Genomic DNA, 20,127 nt, shown 5'->3' on the forward strand with positions numbered 1-20,127 from the left:
GTAAAAGGTCGCCCGTTCCTGACAGATTAGCAACGCACATGCGCCTTTGACGTCATGTCCCCGCCCACCCTCGGGGCGACCTTCCAGTGAGTGAGCAGAGCTCCCGGTCAGAGGCGCCTCCTGCCGGCTCCTCGGCATCAGCCTAACCCCGCGCCTCTCCCTACATCGTGTGAGTATCTACTAGTGCCCGGGCAGCAAACGGCTGGTATGGGTATCAGCCTCCGGTGTGAGCGGGGCATACCTTCTTATACAGGGGCAGGCTGATAACTTCTGCCGCAGATCTGCCCTCTGTGATTGCGTGCACAACAACCGATTAGGCTGATGGCGCTGTCCGCCTGCACTACTCTCAGAGGGCATCACTTCTGCTCATGGAGCCCAAGCCCAGTAGTCTGGGCTATAGAAACTGCCTATGTTCCTATGGAATATATTCACACTAGTGCTGCTTGGTTGTGAATACACGTGGTGCCAGTGGTGCTACAGGATTTTACATCAGTATTCTGGATGTGCACAGCTCGTTAGTATCACAGAGCGTAATCATGGCTGTGTCATATGAGTCTTGCACCTGTGCAACATCACATGACCAGGGATATATAACGAGTAGTGCACCTGTGCAACATCACATGACCAGGGATATATAACGAGTAGTGCACCTGTGTGACATCACATGACCAGGGATAGATAACGAGTCGTGCGGCATCACATGACCAGGGATATGAGTCGCGCAGCATCACATGACCAGGGATATGAGTCGCGCAGCATCACATGACCAGGGATACGAGTCGCGCACCTGTGCAGCATCACATGACCAGGGATAGATAACGAGTCGCGCACCTGTGCAGCATCACATGACCAGGGACCCATATTTATTCATAGGAAGTAAACAATTAAACTTCCTTTACAATGAAAACAAGCAGTGATCTAGAGAACCACGAGGAATTGGTACAGAAAGTATATGGAAAATTTTATAACTTTTCATTATACAAATAAAAACATGTATTTGGAGACCAGGAAAACCTTTAAAAGGCAGAAATGAGCCTACACAGAGAAAAGGAATTATGAAAAGATGTCTCTTCCATCCTTTGGTCTGTTCCTGGTTTTGGCTTACAAATACTGATATAAAATACGGGATAAATACTGACTGTGTAAAGGTTTCCATAGACTAAGGTCATGGCATATCAGATACATAAATATAAACACTTGTTTACATAAAGAGAGTGATATATAAAGATTATATGGTATTAGATGTACATGTTTTAGCTTCCACACACAAGAAATGTTCTTATCTACTGAACATTTTCTCAATATTAATTTACAATATTAGGCTACATTCACACAACAGTATGGGGGACGTATGTACAGGCCATACATACGTTCCCCATGGAAAGCAATGACCGCATCCCATAGGACATGTCCTAAGTTTTTCCCCGTGTTGTAGGTCGTGCGCAATGGGTCGCTATGGAGAGGGGAGAGGTCATCCCTCGTAGCCATGCGGCATACCTCAGTGTGGATGTAGCCTAATTGTAGGTCTTTTCAGCCTTGACTTAATCTTTTTTAGAGACATATATTTGTGGTTGACAAATGAGCCTGAGGGGCTCCAGGCTCCATAGGTGTTCTTGGAGCCTGGAGCCCCTCAGGTTCATTTGCATACAGTCTTTCATCCTGTTGGTATATGTCCTTTAGTAGACTTAGTGGGATCAGTCCAAAAAATGTGAAAATAGGAATATTGGGGGCTTTGTCTAGTAGTATGCAACGGCAGGTCAGCGACCACCCTTTCAGTCATTAATTATGACCTATTACATGGAAGTATGAAAATTGAAATTCCCCGTATTTATTCTTAAATTGACAGTTTTGGACAATGCATATGTGGCTGTGGTTGTAGATATTATTTGGCAACCAATGGACTATGGCTATTAATGCCCATTTCAGCCCCTTGTAGGGATATGCTGGTTAGTGTCCATACTTGGTAGTCATGAACCGTGATTGGCAAAGTAATGCTCTCCTGCCATTTACCTAGGATCAATATGCGTTATCAATATGGTTCTACAGGTGCCATGGATACTGATGTGAGGCTCTGTAATAAATAATATTGTATTATATATCATTCTTTTTTAGCTTTCAATGTTCTACCTTTATTTTCTTTTTAGTATATACATTGTAGTGATTTGTTGTGAAATGAGCACAAAATAGATGCAGTTATATTTAGTTTCTTGCTCCTAGTTGTAGAATAGCTTGGCTATATGTATAGAAGGGCATTATGGTATCGCCTACTCTTTTCTTATACTGTAAAGCTTTTCCTCGAGTCCCTGGTAGCAGATTCTCTGTTGTGCTTATATTACGTAGGCCTGGATAATATTACATGGGCTCTGACCAGAGACGGCTGTGCTATGGGAGGAGACTGGAAAGTGGGTGAAGTGTGAAGGTCAGACTGTCTGTATGAAGCAGTGACATGTCCGTGCACTCTTTATAGTGAGCTGTGTAGTTGTAGCATGCCATAGATGCTTTCTATACAGCCTCCCCACGTGATGTTTGCTTTCTAAGCAGTCACATAAGGCACGTGTGTGTGGGTGACAAGGGAGTGGATTTTTCATATTTTTTACAGATTTGCTTCTGTAAACAAGATAATTTCCAGTTTTTCTTTCTTTAGAACATGACAGAAGAAAAATTAAAAAAACATTTTCCCTTGGTTATTCAAATGACTTTATCTGAAAACATAGGTCCCATTTTGTGTATCTGTAATTTTATTGGTTGTTAATGGTTAGTCCGTCACGCAAATACCACCTGTAAAAGGCTTTCACTATTGTGATTGATACAAGCTATGTAATAGTGACTGAATTAGCCTTAACCCCTTAGCGCTCTGCGCCGTAGCTGTACTACGCTGAGTCCCGCGAATAGCGCTCAGCGCAGTACAGCTACTGCGCAAAGACTATGCCGCTTCAGCTCTGCACAGGAGCCGAACCGGCATCGGGGGTTGCGGGATGTCACCGGTAATCACATCCACGGCTAACACCTGCGCTCGGGGGGTCTTTACCCCACGATGCATCTGCATAGGCTGACACTACTAATACCCTGCAATACATCAGTATTTTGCTGAGAATTATCATGAACAAGCAATCAGATGATTGCTTGTTCATATCCCATGGTGGATCAAGTAAGAAATGTAAAAAGAAAAATGTTTTTCAATAAAAAAAATAACTTTACAAATCACTAAAAATGCCCATAAGCCCCAAAACATATAAAGAGACATATAACGCTCAGAAAAGTCTAAATCATAACACAACCCCACATATATAGTATCACCGCGTCCGTAACAATCCATAGAATAAAACTAAATAACTATTGAACCCATATGATGAACGCCGTAAAAAAAAAAAAAAACTTAAAAACCTGCCAAAAATTATGATTTTTACCTATTATATCCCACTAAAAATGCAATAAAAAGTGATCAACAAAACATATGTACTCCAGAATGATACTGTTGCAAAGAACAACATGTCCCGCAAAAAACAAGCCATCAACCAGCTCTGTTACGTTTTTGGCTACAATGTTATGCCACTTGGAAGACGGCGATGCAAAAATGATAGATTTTTCCCCACATTGGGGTTTAATTTGGCAACTTTAGTGAAACATCAGAAAAAATATTCATGTCTGGTATCCCCGTAATTAAAAAAAAAAAAAATCCAGTACATATTTGATGCTTTTCTACTCATGACCTCAAAAAAAAAGTTCCTAAATTTTCAACAATAGGTGATACCAACCCCAAAATGGTAACACTGGAAAAAGCATCTCATCCTGCAAAAAAAAATGCCATCACATGGCCCTAATAACGAAAAAGCGAAAATTTTATAGCCTTCAAAAGGGGGCAACCAGAAAACTAAAATCCTGCCAGCTGCAGGGCGCTCCTTCCCTTCTGCGCCTCGCTGTGCGCCCATAACACAAGTAATGTCCACATGTGGGGGGTCGCTGCACTCAGGAGAAATTGTAGAACAAATGTTATGGTGAGTTTTCTCTTTTTTTGAAATGTGTAAATTTTAGGGCTAAATGAAAGTATAACCAACAAAATTTGACCATTCTAAATTTCACAGCCATTTTGATTCAATTACTATGAAGATCTCAAGGGGTTAACAATCTTCGTAAATGCTGTTTCGATTTGTAAGCCGCGTGATATCAAAATAAATGATCCAAACATTTTAAAAATTATAAAAATGTAAAGTAGACATATGGGAAATGGTATTCGGCAAGTTATTTAGGTGGTAAATCGATCTGCCTGAAAACGCGGTGATTTTGAATTTCAAAAAATGGCAAATTTAAAAAAAAATTTTTTTTTTTTTTGTAAATAAACGCAAAACTTATCAGCCAAAATTTACCACTAAAATGAAGTAAAACATATGGGGAAAAACAATCTCAGAATCGCTTTGATAAGTGACAGTGTTCAAAAGTTATAACCATATAAAGCGACGCAGGTCAGAGTCCAAAAAATGGGGCTGAGCCTTAAGCTACAAAGTGGCTGCGTCCTTAAGGGGTTAACGGAAACCTGTCACCAGGGACCTCATTTTCACTAAAGACAGGTTGGAAAAGTCCATTACAGCTGCATGACTGCATTGTAAAAAAAACAACACGTGACTTGTCTGTGCTGGGACTACAGAGGATCCTGTCAGGGTGCAAGGTAAGTTATAACACACAATTATATTGTAATGCAAATGCTTAGAGAAGGCAGCAAGGCAGATTTGCAATGCAGTTGTAATGGCCTCCTGCAACCTGTCTTTAGGACCCTGGTGACCGGTTTCCTTTAAAGGGGTTTTCCCACCAAGCAAGTTGGGCCCTATCCACAGGCGGCGCTCGGCAATCTCTGTAAGCTCTATAGAGGTGAATGGAGCAGAACGGTCATGCGCAGCCATCTGCTCCACTCATCTCCAGGAGCGAAGATGGGGACCGACGGTGGTACCAAGGACCCCATCAGACCCCCCCCCCCCCCCGTTCTTCTGATCTGTGGGGGATCACCAAGTCCCCCACAAAGAGTAGTGTGCTTTTTGTGTATGCAGGTGCGATTTCTGATCTACATGTGAACATTGTGTGCGTGTTTATTCCCTTGTATAATATCTGAATGTTGTGTGTGTGTGTGTGTGTGTGTGTGTGTCAGTGTGCTTGCTTGTACTAAAACAGCGCCCAATTACCCCCCCATCACCCCCCGCACTGTATAATGCCTTCTCCCCATTGCCTCTTCCATACTCCCGATTAGTGCAATTCCAGTTTTGTGTCCTTACACAATCTCTTCTGCCCTCAGTGCCTGCACATACAGAAGGAGTTACACAATCATTACTGCAATATTTATGCACAGTAATGATTGTCTTGCCTAAATTGCAGTCTATTAAAATTATCTACACCCATGAGTTATATATTTATATTAGTGAAAATATAATACTCCTCTTCAGCCAAAAATAATACTCCTATTACCATTTTAAGGAGTATTACTTTTCTGAAAAAAATTTAGTGCAACCTCTGGCCAAAAACCACTGTTGTGTGTGTATATTCTGCTTAGTATTTTGCCTTTTTATTTGTAAGTTAAAACCATAAGTGGAACAAAAAGTTTGTGGGTATACAAAGGGATGGGGTTAAGTACAGGATAAAGGCTTGGCACACAACACTGTGGTAAGTAACGAACTAGCTTTTAGGATATTTTAAAGAGGACCAGTCGCCCAGTTTTGGACCCTAAACCAACTACAGGTCTGTAGAGCATCATAAGCTATCTGTATGGGACATTATAAAATAATACACTGATATACAGGCAGGCCCCTACTTAAAGGAAGCCAGCGCACGCCTCCATCTTTCCTACGTCACGCGGCTCCTTGGCTTCCTGCTCACTGATAAGCAGTGACACAGCTGAGAGCAGCCAGTGCGCGTGCGTGGGAACTCGGCTGTGCGATGTAGGAAAAAACATACAGGAGGTGTGCGCTGGCTGATGTGCACAGAGGAGGGCGAGGAAGGACTCGAGCCTCGGTGATCCTCCCATGTGGACTCACTGGGTTCTCCCTGGTTACCAGGTACAGAATAAAATGTGATTTTTTTTTTTTTTTTTTTTTTTTGCTTTTCTATGCATCGCCAGTGTTAGTTGATAAATGGGTGCCCTTAGGACTAAAGGGCTCTATGGGAACCTGTCTTAGTTTCATTTTTTTGGAACAGCGGTGACAGGTTCCCTTTAAGGAGACCCGACTTACAGAGGACCCTTGGTTACAGAAGCCTCCTCTGGTGAAGCTTTCTGAATGCTTTACTATAGTCCCAGGCTGCAATGACCAGCTGTAAGGTGTCTGTAATGAAGCTTTATTGATAATCCTTGGTCCAATTGCAGCCAAAAAATTGGAAAATCCAGTTCTCACTGGGACAAAAATTATTATTTTTTTTTTTTTCTGGAGCTACAATTATGAAATATACAATTCAACTTTCAACGTACAAACCCAAGGAACCTATCTTGTAAGTAACCCAAGCACTGCCTGTACTTACCTAGATGCGACTCTGGTTAGGCACATTGAACTCGCTTACCACTGTGCGCCTCCTCTTGCGATGCAGAACGAAGCCGGAAGGCGACCCAGGCTTTATTGCGCACATATTACTGCACTGTGCAGGTGCTGAGTGATCCACAGCAGGTAAGTATTAATGTTTGTTGTTTTTTCTTTTCTCTTACTGCTCCCACACTTGAACTCGTACAGGGAGATTCGGGACACTAAACCACAGGTCAATATGGACCTGTAGGTGGTTTAGTGTCCCCAATCGCCGAAAGGTTCCCTTTGAAGGTGTAAATGTATTTGTAGTATTAAAGTCAATAAGGTATATAATGCTTCCTTTAAATGAGTTGTCGATTTATTTCCAGATGTGAACCATACCAATGGGAGTAAGTAAATTGGATGTTCTCTACAGACGGTTACTCCTTACAAAATTTTTCATCCGAGGATGGGGAAAACCAGAAGACTTGAAACGGTATGTATACTGGAATACAGAAGAGACATACATTTCTTTGGCTTGTATGATGTATAATTGTACTGTTATCCTGCGGCATGAACAGAAATTGAACTAATAATACTACCACTCTTATCAAGCAACTCTTTCCACATCATGTGTCAGTGTGGTGGCATCATTCAGAAAATCAACTTTTAAATGATATGTAAACTGTTTTTATAATTGGTTCATGGAGGTAAGAGTTTAGTACTGAAGTCAAGCTCTCTACACCTCAGATTGCTACCATGGGGGCATTCTATGGGAGGAGAGTTTGACTTCAGCACTGAGGTCTCTGCCTCCTTGACTTTATACAACCGATTTGCATCTCATTTCAAAGTGGATTATGCCACCACCATGAATGTAACATGAAGGTGTTTAGCTACTTGAAAACCCACAAGTAGTGGTTTAGTATGGCAATTTTTTCTGACCATTCAATGAAATTTGCTGTTCCTTGTAGATGTGTTTGCACCTTTAAAACTAATGCCTCTATTCAAGTTAGAATGCAAATAGAGTACAAGTAAGGTTCAACATTTTCTCAATGTATTTAGCTTTTTTAAACTTTCAAGACTGTCATATCATTTTAACTTTGTCTTGTTTGTTCTCTTTTACAGGATATTTGAATTCCGAAAAATTATTGGAAACCGAGAGAAGTGCCAGAACCTGGTGCCAAAAGATTACCCAGTGCACATTGACAAGGTAATGCTCGGGGACCTAGAGAATTAAAAGAATCCTTAGGGGATGTTCACACAGCAATTTATGCAATCAGTATTGATTCCAAAGCATAAGAGATGTGCAAATCTTCCATTATGCTTTCTCTATGTAAAGCCTGGTTGTGGCTTAAAAATCGTAACACAAAATTCTAGTTTCATGGCTTCTATTTTTAAATATTCTCTTTAAGTGGTTTCGTTGAACATAAGAAACTTTGTAATTTTGATGTTTTTTACATCTCGTCAGTAAGTCTCAACATGCTTGCAAGGTGGCCTTAAAGGGGTGTTCCCATTTCATCAAATTAATATTATTGTTTTTATGACTCATTTGGCAAGTTTGGTGTAGCGCTGCGTAATCTGAGTGCCTTATATAAATAAAGAAATTATTATTTTTATAATAATTTTATTAATAATATGATAAAAAAGCTATACCATTTTCCAATGCACTCTCTGTATCAATTCTTAATGGTTTTCTAGATCTCTGCTTGCTGCCATTTTATAGAAAGCTTCTATGTTTACTTCCAGTGGGCAGAAATCTGACCATGGTCACACAGGTGCATGGCTCATTATGGCAGAGTAATCAGGGATGTGTGATATAACGAGCCGTGCACCTGTGTGACCATGGTAAGATTTCTGTTCACTAGAAGTAAACATTAAGCTTTCTATAAAATGACAGCAAGCAGAGATCTAGAAAACCATGAGGAATAGATACAGAAAGTATATTGGAAAAACTGTATAGCTTTTTGTCATAAAAACAATAACCTTTTATTTGCTGTAATGGGAATACCCCTTTTAACTGGCAAAATCTCTGTAAGGAGAGCTCTTGCATTCTGACCCCTAGTCAATGGCCTCCAACTAACCCAGTTCCCTAAGGCCGCGGTCACACGTACCGCTAGGCGTCCGTTCATAACGCGATGTTAGCGCACAGGGGGCCGTCCTCGGCCTGAACGCACATGGGTTTCCCTGGAAACGCATGTCCGTTCGGGCCGAGGACCTCCCCCTGTGCGCTAGCGTCGCGTTATGGATGGACACCTAGCGGTACGTGTGAGCGCGGCCTAACCTGTACTGATCAGAAGCAAGTACATTGAAACAGCGCTGTCTAGAGTTGGGCATCTTTTCCTTTTGGAATATACTGGGTTGGCTATTATCCTGCATCCGGTCCCTTATATTTCTGAAGCTGTGTGAGGGCATAGCGTCCTAATCCAATAATTTCATCTAAATGACACATTGCAGTTATTTGCATATCTTGTTTGCTTGCATTTAGGTTGAAGAACAAACTGATTGCAAGATTTTTGATGGGCATTTTACCTCACCATTGGCCCACTATGTGCCGGATGTTATGCCATCTGAGTCAGTAATAGCTAGGTAAGTTGCTATTTCAACAGAACTACTTTTTTCATTTTGAAGGGAATGTGTAATAAAAACTGGGATCCACAGGCCTGCAACCTGTCATGCAGGACAGTAATGGGATTACAATGATTCCTTCTGTATTCTGAAAGATTCAAATACATGTAAATCTTTGAACACTGTACTCAAACAGTAAGTAGTCACAGGGACGGAGAAGATTTTTACTACCCTAAGTAAAGAGGTTCCATAGTCCAAGTGCATCATCGCCAGATTGGGTTGCAGCAGCCAAATTAAGATTGTGATGAGGATCTACTCCTATATGACATTAGGCAAGCCGGTGGGATTAGGCCAGTTTGACTTTAATCTGGCTTGGTGACTCCTTGGGTCCTTTGTTTGCAGCCTCCAAAGATAAATCTCTGTTTTATGCTAAATTTCCCAGAATATAGAAGAATATCATTCTGATCTTGTCCTGGATAACAGCTCAATGGTGGCTTATGACAGGTTACCTTTAAAACCTTCTCAATGTTGCTTTGTGAGTTGCGTCTTTTCAATACAGAAAACTAAAACTCGTGTCCTTCAAGAAAGATTGTCTTGTATACATGGTTAGTTACATGTTGGTTAATAATATGTAATACTCGTATTTTAAAGGAGCGTAAAACATTTAGCTATTAAAGTTGTATGTAATTCTTTTTTTTTTCTTTTTTTAGATTTCAATTTATAGTGCCCAAAGAATGGAAAAGCAAGTATCGGCCTGTGTGCATCCACTTAGCCGGGACAGGTGATCACGTGAGTATTTTGTTTTTTGTTACACAACATTTTATTTAAAGGTAAACCTTTTGGAGAGACTCTCCCTCTTTACTCCATGTGGGTCTCGGCTAAGGAGGTCCAGAGATACATAGGAGATGAATGATGAAAAGCATCAACTAATGCATTTATTTTTCCTCTCCTCTAGTACTTCTGGAGAAGACGAACTTTAATGGCACGTCCTATGTTGAAAGAGGCTGGAATGGCTTCTCTGTTATTAGAAAATCCTTATTATATCCTTTTTCTTGTAAATTGTGTGTTCTACTGTTGGCCTCACATGCTTACATGTCTGCAAAATGGGTTGGCCTGGACTTCCTCTTTTTAGGAAAATTCTGCTAAGCCTTTAGGCACATTTAATAATTCTCCCCACCCCCTGCTATTTCATACAGCAACATCCTGTAAAAATATACATGCTGCATTATAGTGGGATTTATTTACATAGCCACAGTGGTGAGATGTCCATATTATTTCATCACTATAGCAGCCAATAGTGACCACTGAAACTAGCCATTGGCTGATGATGTTTATATGGACTGCCTTCTCCTCCAGGACTGTTAAAAAAAAAAACCAAAAAAAAAACCTTGACATCTAGGATACAAGATCCTCATTGAAGCGCCAGCAGGGGTAATTACCGGTAATTATTCAGTGCATTTTCCCATGTTTTAAGTATTTTAGAGGTTTATATCCTATTTTAGCAATACAGGTTTTGCAATTTTTTCATTAGCGAAACCATTGTATAGGTCTGTATATTTTCCTTGACATGGTTTCTTAAATGGCTACAGGAAACCAAAAGACCAAATGTAAGTCAACAAGTGTTTTACAATTCTCATGATACTTCTGATTCCATCAATTATATATTTTTTTTTTTTTTTTTTTTATACTTTTCTATTGCACTTTTCTTTCAGATTTCCTTTTCCATTAACTAATATTCTTAAATTCTGGTGTTTGAAAACAAAAAATTGGTTATAGAACTTTGTACCCGTTGAACGATGAACCATACACACCATATGGGACATAGGAGTAAATCCTTACCAGATGACTGTGGCTTATCTTTCCTGAGGCTGCGTTCACACATGGCGTTACGGCGCATGCGTTTTCATGTTACCATGTGTTTGGCTGCTTTGAAGTCTGATTGTCTCAGCAGCCAAACCCATAGTAACCTGAAAACACATGCGTCAGAACACTACATGTGAACGCACCCTCAAAGTTTGGGTATATTGAAATGCAATGTCCCTCATGGTCTTCCCTCACATCATTTGTCATGCAAGAGACAAGACATCTACATACACATAAGACAATCAGCTGGTTCATGCAAGTTTTCTATTATGAGTATGGGCACTTTCAGAGAATCATTGCTCGTCTCATTTATATAAAGCGCGTCTGCCAGCGGGAGGAAATGGGAGGTTTCCATGATTTGGCAACTTAAAATAAACCTTAATACTCATTGTATGAAGTAATGAAATCCTTGTAGTAATATATAGTAACAGTCCAATGCTTCTATAAACCATGTTTTATTTTCTCCCATGTGTTAAAAGGAGATCAAGCTTAAAGAATGTTTCTGACTTGTTTGTCATGGGTGGTGCCCTTGTGCTGGAGTCGGCTGCCCTCCTACACTGGCTGGAGAGGGAAGGATATGGCCCTTTGGGAATGACTGGCATTTCAATGGGGGGACATGTAAGTTTTAAAAACCTTTTTTTTTCTATAGTTTTTACTTATTATATTTTAATAAGTATTATATTTAAAAAAAAAAAAAAGTAAAACCATTCTTTCCTATGTGCTCTTCAGCAAATAGTAACATTGAAGTGTAAAGCATATATCGTTTTGCTCATGTTTTATCCATATCATTTTCGGAATAGTCTAAATTCTTTGCTTCTGATTACATATACATATAACCCTAAAGTAGCTTAATCTTTTTTTTACAATAAACAGACCCGTTAGCAATCAGTAAACTAACAGGCCTCGGCACAAGCCGCCATACATCAATTTCTCTTTTTTTTTCTTTCGTTTTGATCCCTGTAGGTAACTGATGGCATTCGTCACGGTCATCAATTGAGCACATGCCTATGGAACTTTCCCACTGTATATTATTTTTGAACTAGTGGGCTTTACAATATATCATGATTTTTTTCAGTATTTTCTTTTCCCTTTTTACCTTCTACTTCAGATGGCTTCTTTGGCAGTAACCAATTGGCCTAAACCAATACCATTAATCCCTTGCCTTTCCTGGTCAACAGCATCTGGAGTCTTTACCAAGGTAATTTGCTGTCGTCTTAAATCATGTGCTTCTCTGTGTTGCATACATTCAGGGGGGAAATGTGATGCAACCTATTTTAGAATAGGTGATCTCTATTTTTTTTTTTTTGCCTGAACCATTGCTTCTGTAAATGTTATGCTGCAGTTTTCATTGCTCAGAATTACATAAAATGATAGTTACACATGAAATTGATAAATTGTATTGTAAATTTCCATAATTCTACATACCATAATTTCCCAATTAGGAAATGATACTTTTTACATCTTTTTATATAAAGGGTGTTTTGAGCAAAGCTGTTAATTGGAGAGAACTTGAAAAACAATACTGTACACAGTCGGTCTATGAAGAGGAGATAATGCATCTACTTGAGTATTGTGGGGTAGGTAAAATGTTTAATTTTGCATTTATTTAAGCACATAAGGCTAATGCATAGAACATGTAGTCAATTTCTGCCTGTATTAATGTAATTTATAATGTAATAAGGCTCTCTACTGTCAGATGGCTGTTCCTGGGTTGGAACCAGCAGCCTGGCTCCATCCATCTGACAAGAAAGATCCAAAATTAATTACATTGATTATTCAGGATTACAGTGGGGACTAAAGAGAAAATTGTAACTACTTTAAAATTGGTAGAAATGTACCTATTAAACCACTATAATACATGCACAACAAAGATTAAAATATAAAGCACAATAATACAAGCACATACAATCTTGGAAAATAAAAGCCAAAAGGGCTTTAACTTTTTTTTTTAATATACTAGTATTAATCCTTTGTATACTATTAGCCTTCGTCTACAATAAAAGTCGCCTTTGGCAAGTCATTGATTCATGGAATATTTCCCAAATGGTTTAGCAAATGTATAACAAGAACATGATCTGCAAAGGGACATTACCAGATTGTGCTGTGTTGCCTTGATATTCAGGGACAGGTAATGAACTGAGCTTCAGTCTTGTCCCCACTTGTGACGTGTGCTCTGGTAAATGTTTGTTTACCTCATGTAACCTCAATTCCGTAGTGCCTTTGGCATTTGTTATAATGCCTAGATATTTTTGCATAAATTGAGAACAAGATATTGGAGTGTGTATCAACGCCCAATTGTCAGTTTATTCATACAATTCGAGAAACGATAAGATTGAAATTGCACAAAACAGAGTTCTAAAAAAAATGTTTCAGAGTAGCTTTTTCCATGGAGAATACATATATTACAACGTTTTCTTTGTTTGTTTTTTGTTTTTTTTCCCTTTTTTAACTATTTAAATAATTACAGATTAATTTATAGACAGTGTAAGTTAAAGGTGTATATTTGAAAGAGGTTCTCCAGTGACAACAAGTCACCAAACAGAGCAGCCAGACATGCATGCACTGGCTGCACTATTCATTTATGTGGCACAACGGACCATTCTTGTGATTCGTGTGGATCCCATCACGGAGACTCCCATTGATCAGTAAGTTGGCTCCTATCCTGTGGATATGGTCTTATTGTTTTCAGCAGGGAACCTTAGAATATTCTATGTGCTGATGTATGATGATGTGGAGGTACTGGCTCATAAGAGAATATTGCCATTTCTTTTGCCTTGAGAGTTAAAGGAGACCTGTCACCAGCATTTTTACCACTACAGTAACTGCATTAATACAACAAGTGGCAGTGCCTGGTATTGCCTGTTGTATCCAGTGTATAGATAATGAACAAAACAATAATTTAAAATATAAGGAACCATTACTAGGTTTGGGGAGGGCAATACGTCGGCAGTATATCTCCATGCACCTGACATTTAGTGTGCGAGATTACCAACAAGTTGCTTGCCGATGATTGATGGATCCAGGACCATGCATCTTTAGCCCATGTAGGGATGTACTCTATTTCCGTCCACTAGAAATGCTTCTGCAGGTACCTTTTGGGCTCATCTCTGGTAAACTTAACCTAATAAGGGAGGAACTTGTACAAGCCATATAGGCATACGAAACCCTATGACCTGCAAATCCCTGCTGAATTCCATCTTGCTTCCAAGATCTAAAAGGGTTCTTGCAGTAACTATACAGGGTGTCTCCTTCAACATGTAATACAACTGATACAAAACTTAAGGCACATGTCCTATAAATGTATCCTTTTCTTTATTTTATCTACAGAAAGATTCTTTTAAGATGGGACAAGACTTTGTGAAAAATTCTCCAGACAGTGTTGATAGCCTGAGCCATTTTAAACTGGCTGCTAGTATCTTCCGCCTTAACAGCAGCCAAAAACCATTACCTGCCGAGCCTATACAAGCATCCGGTAATAGTGAACTGGTTTTTCAAGGTGACCCAAAAGGGACGTTTATCGGACAAGCAATGACTGGTAACCTCACCAGTCGCCTGAAAAGGGAACAGGCAATACGAAGTGAAGCCCTGCAGAGAGAGTCGCTGTTGTTCATGAAGGGAGTCATGGATGAATGTACACACGTGGCAAACTTTTCAGGTATAATGTTTAACAGGGAGCCCTGGAACAATTAATTCCTTTTATGTATATTTAATCCATTATGCAGCTTTTTCCTCTTTGTAGAGCTGTATCATGGATTGCTTTCTGCAAAACAGATTGTACTTATTATATGCTGTACAATGTATTGGGAAGCTGTAAATTTTTTTTTTTTTAAATGGAAAAAACAAAATGCAATAGAAATGCACCATGGGTATTTTTTGTATGGGTATTGTTTTTAAGAAAACATTTTTATTATGCAACATGATTATTTATTTAACATGATTTAAAGATGATGTGTATCATAGAATGCAATACAACTATTCAGACTATGACAAAGTTATACTATTAATAGTTTAAAAAAGTTTTAAGAGCTCTTCGATTTTCTTCTGGAAGGCGCGACATGAACTCTAATCATATATCTTTTTCAGTTCCAGTGGACACAACTTTAATAATTGTTGTTCAAGCCAAAGAGGATGCATATGTCCCAAGGGTTGGTGTACGCAGTCTCCAAGAAATTTGGCCTGGCTGTGAGGTTCGATATTTGGAAGGTGGACATATCAGTACCTACCTCTTTAAACAAGGGCTTTTCAGGTACTGAAGATATTTGTAGACATATGTTTCTATGACCTACTTCTGTTTTTTTTTTTTTTTTTTTTTTCCCCTCTCTAGACGGTGTTAATCTTGCCAGATATGGTATTTTAGTGTTACGGTAATTATTTCAAATTGATTTGTCTATAGATGGCAGATGGCATGTTCTACAGCTGCATCAATGGCTTCCATGGTGAAGATGGAAGCAGGTTATTACCACTTTTCTCTTCTCCTGTACTCACAACATAGCGTTGCTGAGCATTATGTAATGAATAAAGGTAGCAGCCTTGTGGACCCCACTCACAATAGCACAAGATATTGCCATAGTTGCCCTATATGCCTGAGACATATTACATATAGATTATATAACAAGAGGACTGTAACAGAATGGGGAGTCTCCTTAAATTAACTTTTTTAGGGACTTTAAACCACTACGTCAGTAAAAATGCTAGGTTTTTAAACGCAATGTTTGGCCAATATTTTCATGCTTGTGCAAACAGGAGCAGCACATGTAAATGTTTAATTGTAATATTAATTAAAATTGGTGAAGACTCTACATGTACAAAACAACTGAATGAAATGTAAATTATTACTGTGAGATAGTATTAAGTCTTGTAGATGGCAATGCAGCCTCCTGATTCCATTCTCTTAGATTTTGAATGGAGATTCTAGTCAAAAGGATTAATACACTCCCCTCAAGGCAACAACGATGGTAAAGACTCTAGTTGCCCATGTAGTGTCAGTTGTAGAAATCCACCATTGATTCAACATTGTTTATGATGGGGGACACTAACCCGGACTTCTATGTCAAGAAACTGGCATAGAAGCCCAGAAATAATCACAATGTTTTGCAAACCACCCTCCTGGGCGTGCAGCCAGAAAGCTTTAACAAGGAAAAGTTTGAATGCTGCAGCATATTTTGCAGGCTGGTGTAGAATTTGCGCTGCTTGGTCACCCTGCCAGAAAAATTAGGATGCCTAAGCCTCATAATGTATTTGTAGGGGTGGGGATTTTGTCATACGCTTGCACACGAGCATCAGCGTATAGTAAATCTCCACAAATGATATGCTGCATTTCTTGTGTGTGTACTCTGTGATCAGCGGAGAGATGTTTTTCCTAATTGTGTTGCATTAGTAAGCAGAACATGTTTACAATGCTGTTTTATGTAAATGCGATGTTAACGCAATGCAGTTCGACCAATTTCCTCTCCCTAGCTGTCGAATTGCGTTTCAAAATGCATTGTAAGCGCCACGTGTGACTGCACTAATGTGGCATTTGCCTTGCGTTTTTAAATGGGGGCATTTTAAAATGCAAGGCGAATGCCATGCATTAACGCAGCCTCTGGATTATGTGAACTGGCCCTTGCTTAGTAGATGTTACCCATATAGTTATCTGGCCAGATAGTATTGTATTCTTATAGGGTCACACACAATCTAACTTGTCTCCATTTCTGATTATCTGTATTGACTTTTCTTTTTTTTTTTTTTTTCAGGCAAGCAATCTATGATGCCTTTGATCGATTTCTTCAAAAATATCCTATGTGATTTAGTGGTTTCCTTGCGTATTAAATTCATTCCGTCCTCGTTTCACAAACTGGTGATATCAAGGTTATGACGAATAAGTGAAGATCAGTACTCTTCAGTAACTAGTCATTTTTCCTGATTTGGGACAAGAAGGACTATTCTTAGGAACTGACCCTGTAATCCATTGCACTCTCAGTAGTACTAAATCCCAATTGTACTTCTATATTAAGTGCCCTTTTGTTTCAGGAAAATGATAAATGTTTATTTAATGCTAATCGACTAAACAGACTAAATTTCACGTTTTACGTGTGAGGTTGACTTCTGAGGTTTGTACTTTAAACATTTTTAACCTTTTTATACCCCTTTTTTAAAAAAACAGAATCTGGAAAAATTATATGTATAATTATTATATGTAAAATGGAAATGGACCTTTTGAAAATGTAAATTATTTACTGTCAAGAATATACTTGGCATTATGTCAGCACAGATTTTGTTCACTGATGAATGTAATGAATAATCCTGAGGAAAAAAAATAAAATAAACCCAAAACACAGGAAACCATTATAAAAGACAATTTATTGTGGTTATTTCTGTGCCACCAGATTTGTCTGGTTATTTTCATAATCTAAATAATCTTGTGACATGTTTACGTTTATGCAGAGTTTGCGTCACGTTTATGAGATACACATACACTTTAGATACACATAGAGAAATTACATCTCACCACTGACAGTATGAGAGAAGATTACCATAAGACATGCCCCCAGCCCCAGCTCCTCCTCTCTGAGCAAACACAGATTATAATGGTCACATCTCGGGACTAATAACTCTGCAACCGTGGGGGCTAGAAGGAAAATTCAAAGTGGCAGTGAATCTATGTACCAGCCCCTACAGAATGGCATGCTAATCTCCATATAAGTGAGGTGGTGAAAGGTCCTCTAAGTGAAATAAAAATCCTGGCAAAGCACCAAGTCTGAGGTACAAAGGTTATATGAACTAAGCAATGGTCACATGGAGTGGATGAAGCAAAAAAAAAAAAAAGTCAGAAAGTAACCGGGATAGAAGGTTGTCATAAAAGACCAACCATAGAGAAAATACAGAAAAATGGAAGAGTTAGGGGGGGGGAGCGGCTGTTCTGCAGTGGGAGTAGGCATAGAACCCACATAGAGACCTACACTTCCTCCAAGTGGCAATAACCTGTTTGACGGCCAAAATAAAAAGCTGTGGTGAGAAATAGGGATAACAAGCAAAAATTGTGTTCTTAAGGCAGAGTAAGAATGCAACAGTAGATTTAGGAAACAAGACCCTTGATATCTGGATGTGTGGGTGGTTGCGGGGGGTTATTATGCTGGCTGGGGTAAATGTGGAACATGCTAATTTTTTTTTTTTTTTTACCAGGTGGTAGGGAAGCTGTCACCCCCCTGGTCCCTGGAGAATAAAAATTTTGTGCAGCTGTTGCCTAGCTACATAAAGATTGGGGAGCACTGCTCTATGCAAATGAACAGTGAAGAGTCATGTTAGAATGTCAGCGGCAACACTGCAATTAGTTTAGTAGGGAAGCAGGGACTCCTTGCATGCACTGTGCTCCATCCTCTGCACTGTCGATGGTCTGAAATAGGAAACTGCGAAGCCCATGATACATGAGCCGACCATGTCTGTGATCTCAAAGCCAAAACTGGTCTTCAGAGGTTTAAAGATTAAAAGGTTTATTTTAAAGAAAATGTGGCATAAGTGAGAAACTGACTGCTGCAGCCATTATACCAATTGTATATAAGGATTTATCATCTACACTAGAGATGAGTGCACCTTTTGGTTCGGGTGCGTTCTATGCGACCTGCACCTTTTGCCGAACTGGCGGCAGTGGGGCCAATCTGGCAAATTAACACCCCCTACCTACTAGCCATGTCTGTGATTGGCCAGGGGTTAGCAAATCACAGCCATGGCTAGTTGGTTGGGGGTGTCAATTTGCCAGATTGGCCAATTTGGCAATATGTTACACAGGACCCAAACCTTGGGCCTTAACTTAAAAAGAAATCCTCCTTTTATAATTTACACGTTAAAAAAGCCTTGGAAACGCATGCAGTTGGTAAACAACACTCGGTGTATTGAATCTTGCATTGTTCAAGTGCAAGACACCGGGAGCTAGTTACCGATCACATGCATTTCCATTAAAACACATATACGATCGGTATGAACTACAATTGGAGAAGGCACTACTGAAAGAATAAGTAAAAATAATGTCCCCACATCCCTAAATACATCATATGACAACATATACGATCGGGTCATGGCCTGCTCCCTGGGTGCTTGCGTTGCGTCTGAATATATGGCAAAATTTAAAAATTAAAAATTTAGTCATGCTCTAATGGTTGTTGGGACACCAAATTTTCTTCTGCCTGACCTAGAGCCTCACAAGGGTGTGTAATGAACGTGACAACTGTCTGGTAGTGGACAACTGAAATTGGACCTGTGCAAGTCTATGTATGCAGCAGATAAAACAATCCACTCTACCGGTGATCCGTCTGGTCAGAGCTTGCTCCCTGTGTGTCCATAGCTCCCGCTGGAAATGCGGTTTGGGAGTTGTACCTCATTAAATGCAGATGTGTTTAGACCTAACATCTTTTCCAATTAACAAAACACAATTTAAGTGCAAGGTCAGAAGGCAGCCGCATTCATACGTGGCATTTTGAAACACAATTCAAAGGCGGCTGCTGTTGCGATTACATTGTAAGAACAACGTAAACTCAAAGTTTCATCACAGAAGCATCCAACATGTGTTTCCAAATGCCAAATGTGTACGTGGTCTGAGGAGATGCAGAAGGTGCAGTTGTAACCGGGCCGAGGAGGCTCAGGGGCCCACAAGGTGTCATTTTCCCATATGAGAAGACTAGTACTATAAACCATACATTATAGTCGGGGGCCCATCAGCTTCAAGTTACGCCGTTGGTGGCAGACACCCAGCTATTCTCAACACAGCTGTGAATGACTAAGATGGGAATTCTACAAGAACTTTTTCTTATTTTGTAATGTTGCTAATGCAACCCACAGGATCTGACCTTAGGTATGATGGCAGCTAGATTTCTCGGTACCTGAGTGGCTGGCTAGACACACAGCCTAACGCCAGGGTCACGTCTACGAGGGTTGATCTAGGTGAACAGGCCTCGTCCACGCTGGTCAGGGCCAGTGTGGGAAGCCTGCAACATAGAAGGTTTGCCCTAGAGATCCCTGGGCAGATGGTGAAGGGGACGCCTGCGACAGTAGCGGCAGCAGCCTGGAATTACACATAGAGACAGGGTTGATGAAAATATAAATTGCAGTCTCTTTATGCCACAGACTTGCAACAGAGCAAGGTTAAAATGCTGAAGTAGAAGGTCCTTCTCGTAGGGTTTCACGAGGCAGTGGCACAGAGAGGCGCAATTTTGTGCAATCTCTGTGGAGGGATTGTCTTCTAGAGGGAGAC

At 39.8% G+C, this 20,127-nt stretch overlaps 1 protein-coding gene across 1 annotated transcript; it reads left to right on the forward strand.

Annotated features, from left to right (window-relative positions):
- The first annotated feature begins 11 nt into the window (after positions 1 to 11).
- Positions 12 to 17,241, forward strand: ABHD18 (abhydrolase domain containing 18). The gene is made up of 13 exons (XM_072119392.1): positions 12 to 169; positions 6,863 to 6,969; positions 7,599 to 7,683; positions 8,959 to 9,059; positions 9,749 to 9,827; positions 9,994 to 10,103; positions 10,628 to 10,645; positions 11,381 to 11,519; positions 12,010 to 12,099; positions 12,377 to 12,478; positions 14,229 to 14,556; positions 14,985 to 15,147; positions 16,637 to 17,241. Exons 2-13 carry the CDS (start codon positions 6,878 to 6,880, stop codon positions 16,686 to 16,688), a joined length of 1,359 nt encoding a protein of 452 aa, XP_071975493.1. The 5' UTR covers positions 12 to 169; positions 6,863 to 6,877; the 3' UTR covers positions 16,689 to 17,241.
- The last annotated feature ends 2,886 nt before the right edge of the window (positions 17,242 to 20,127 follow it).

This window comes from Engystomops pustulosus, chromosome 1 (genome assembly GCF_040894005.1).
Source record: "Engystomops pustulosus chromosome 1, aEngPut4.maternal, whole genome shotgun sequence".
Taxonomy (NCBI): Eukaryota; Metazoa; Chordata; class Amphibia; order Anura; family Leptodactylidae; genus Engystomops; species Engystomops pustulosus.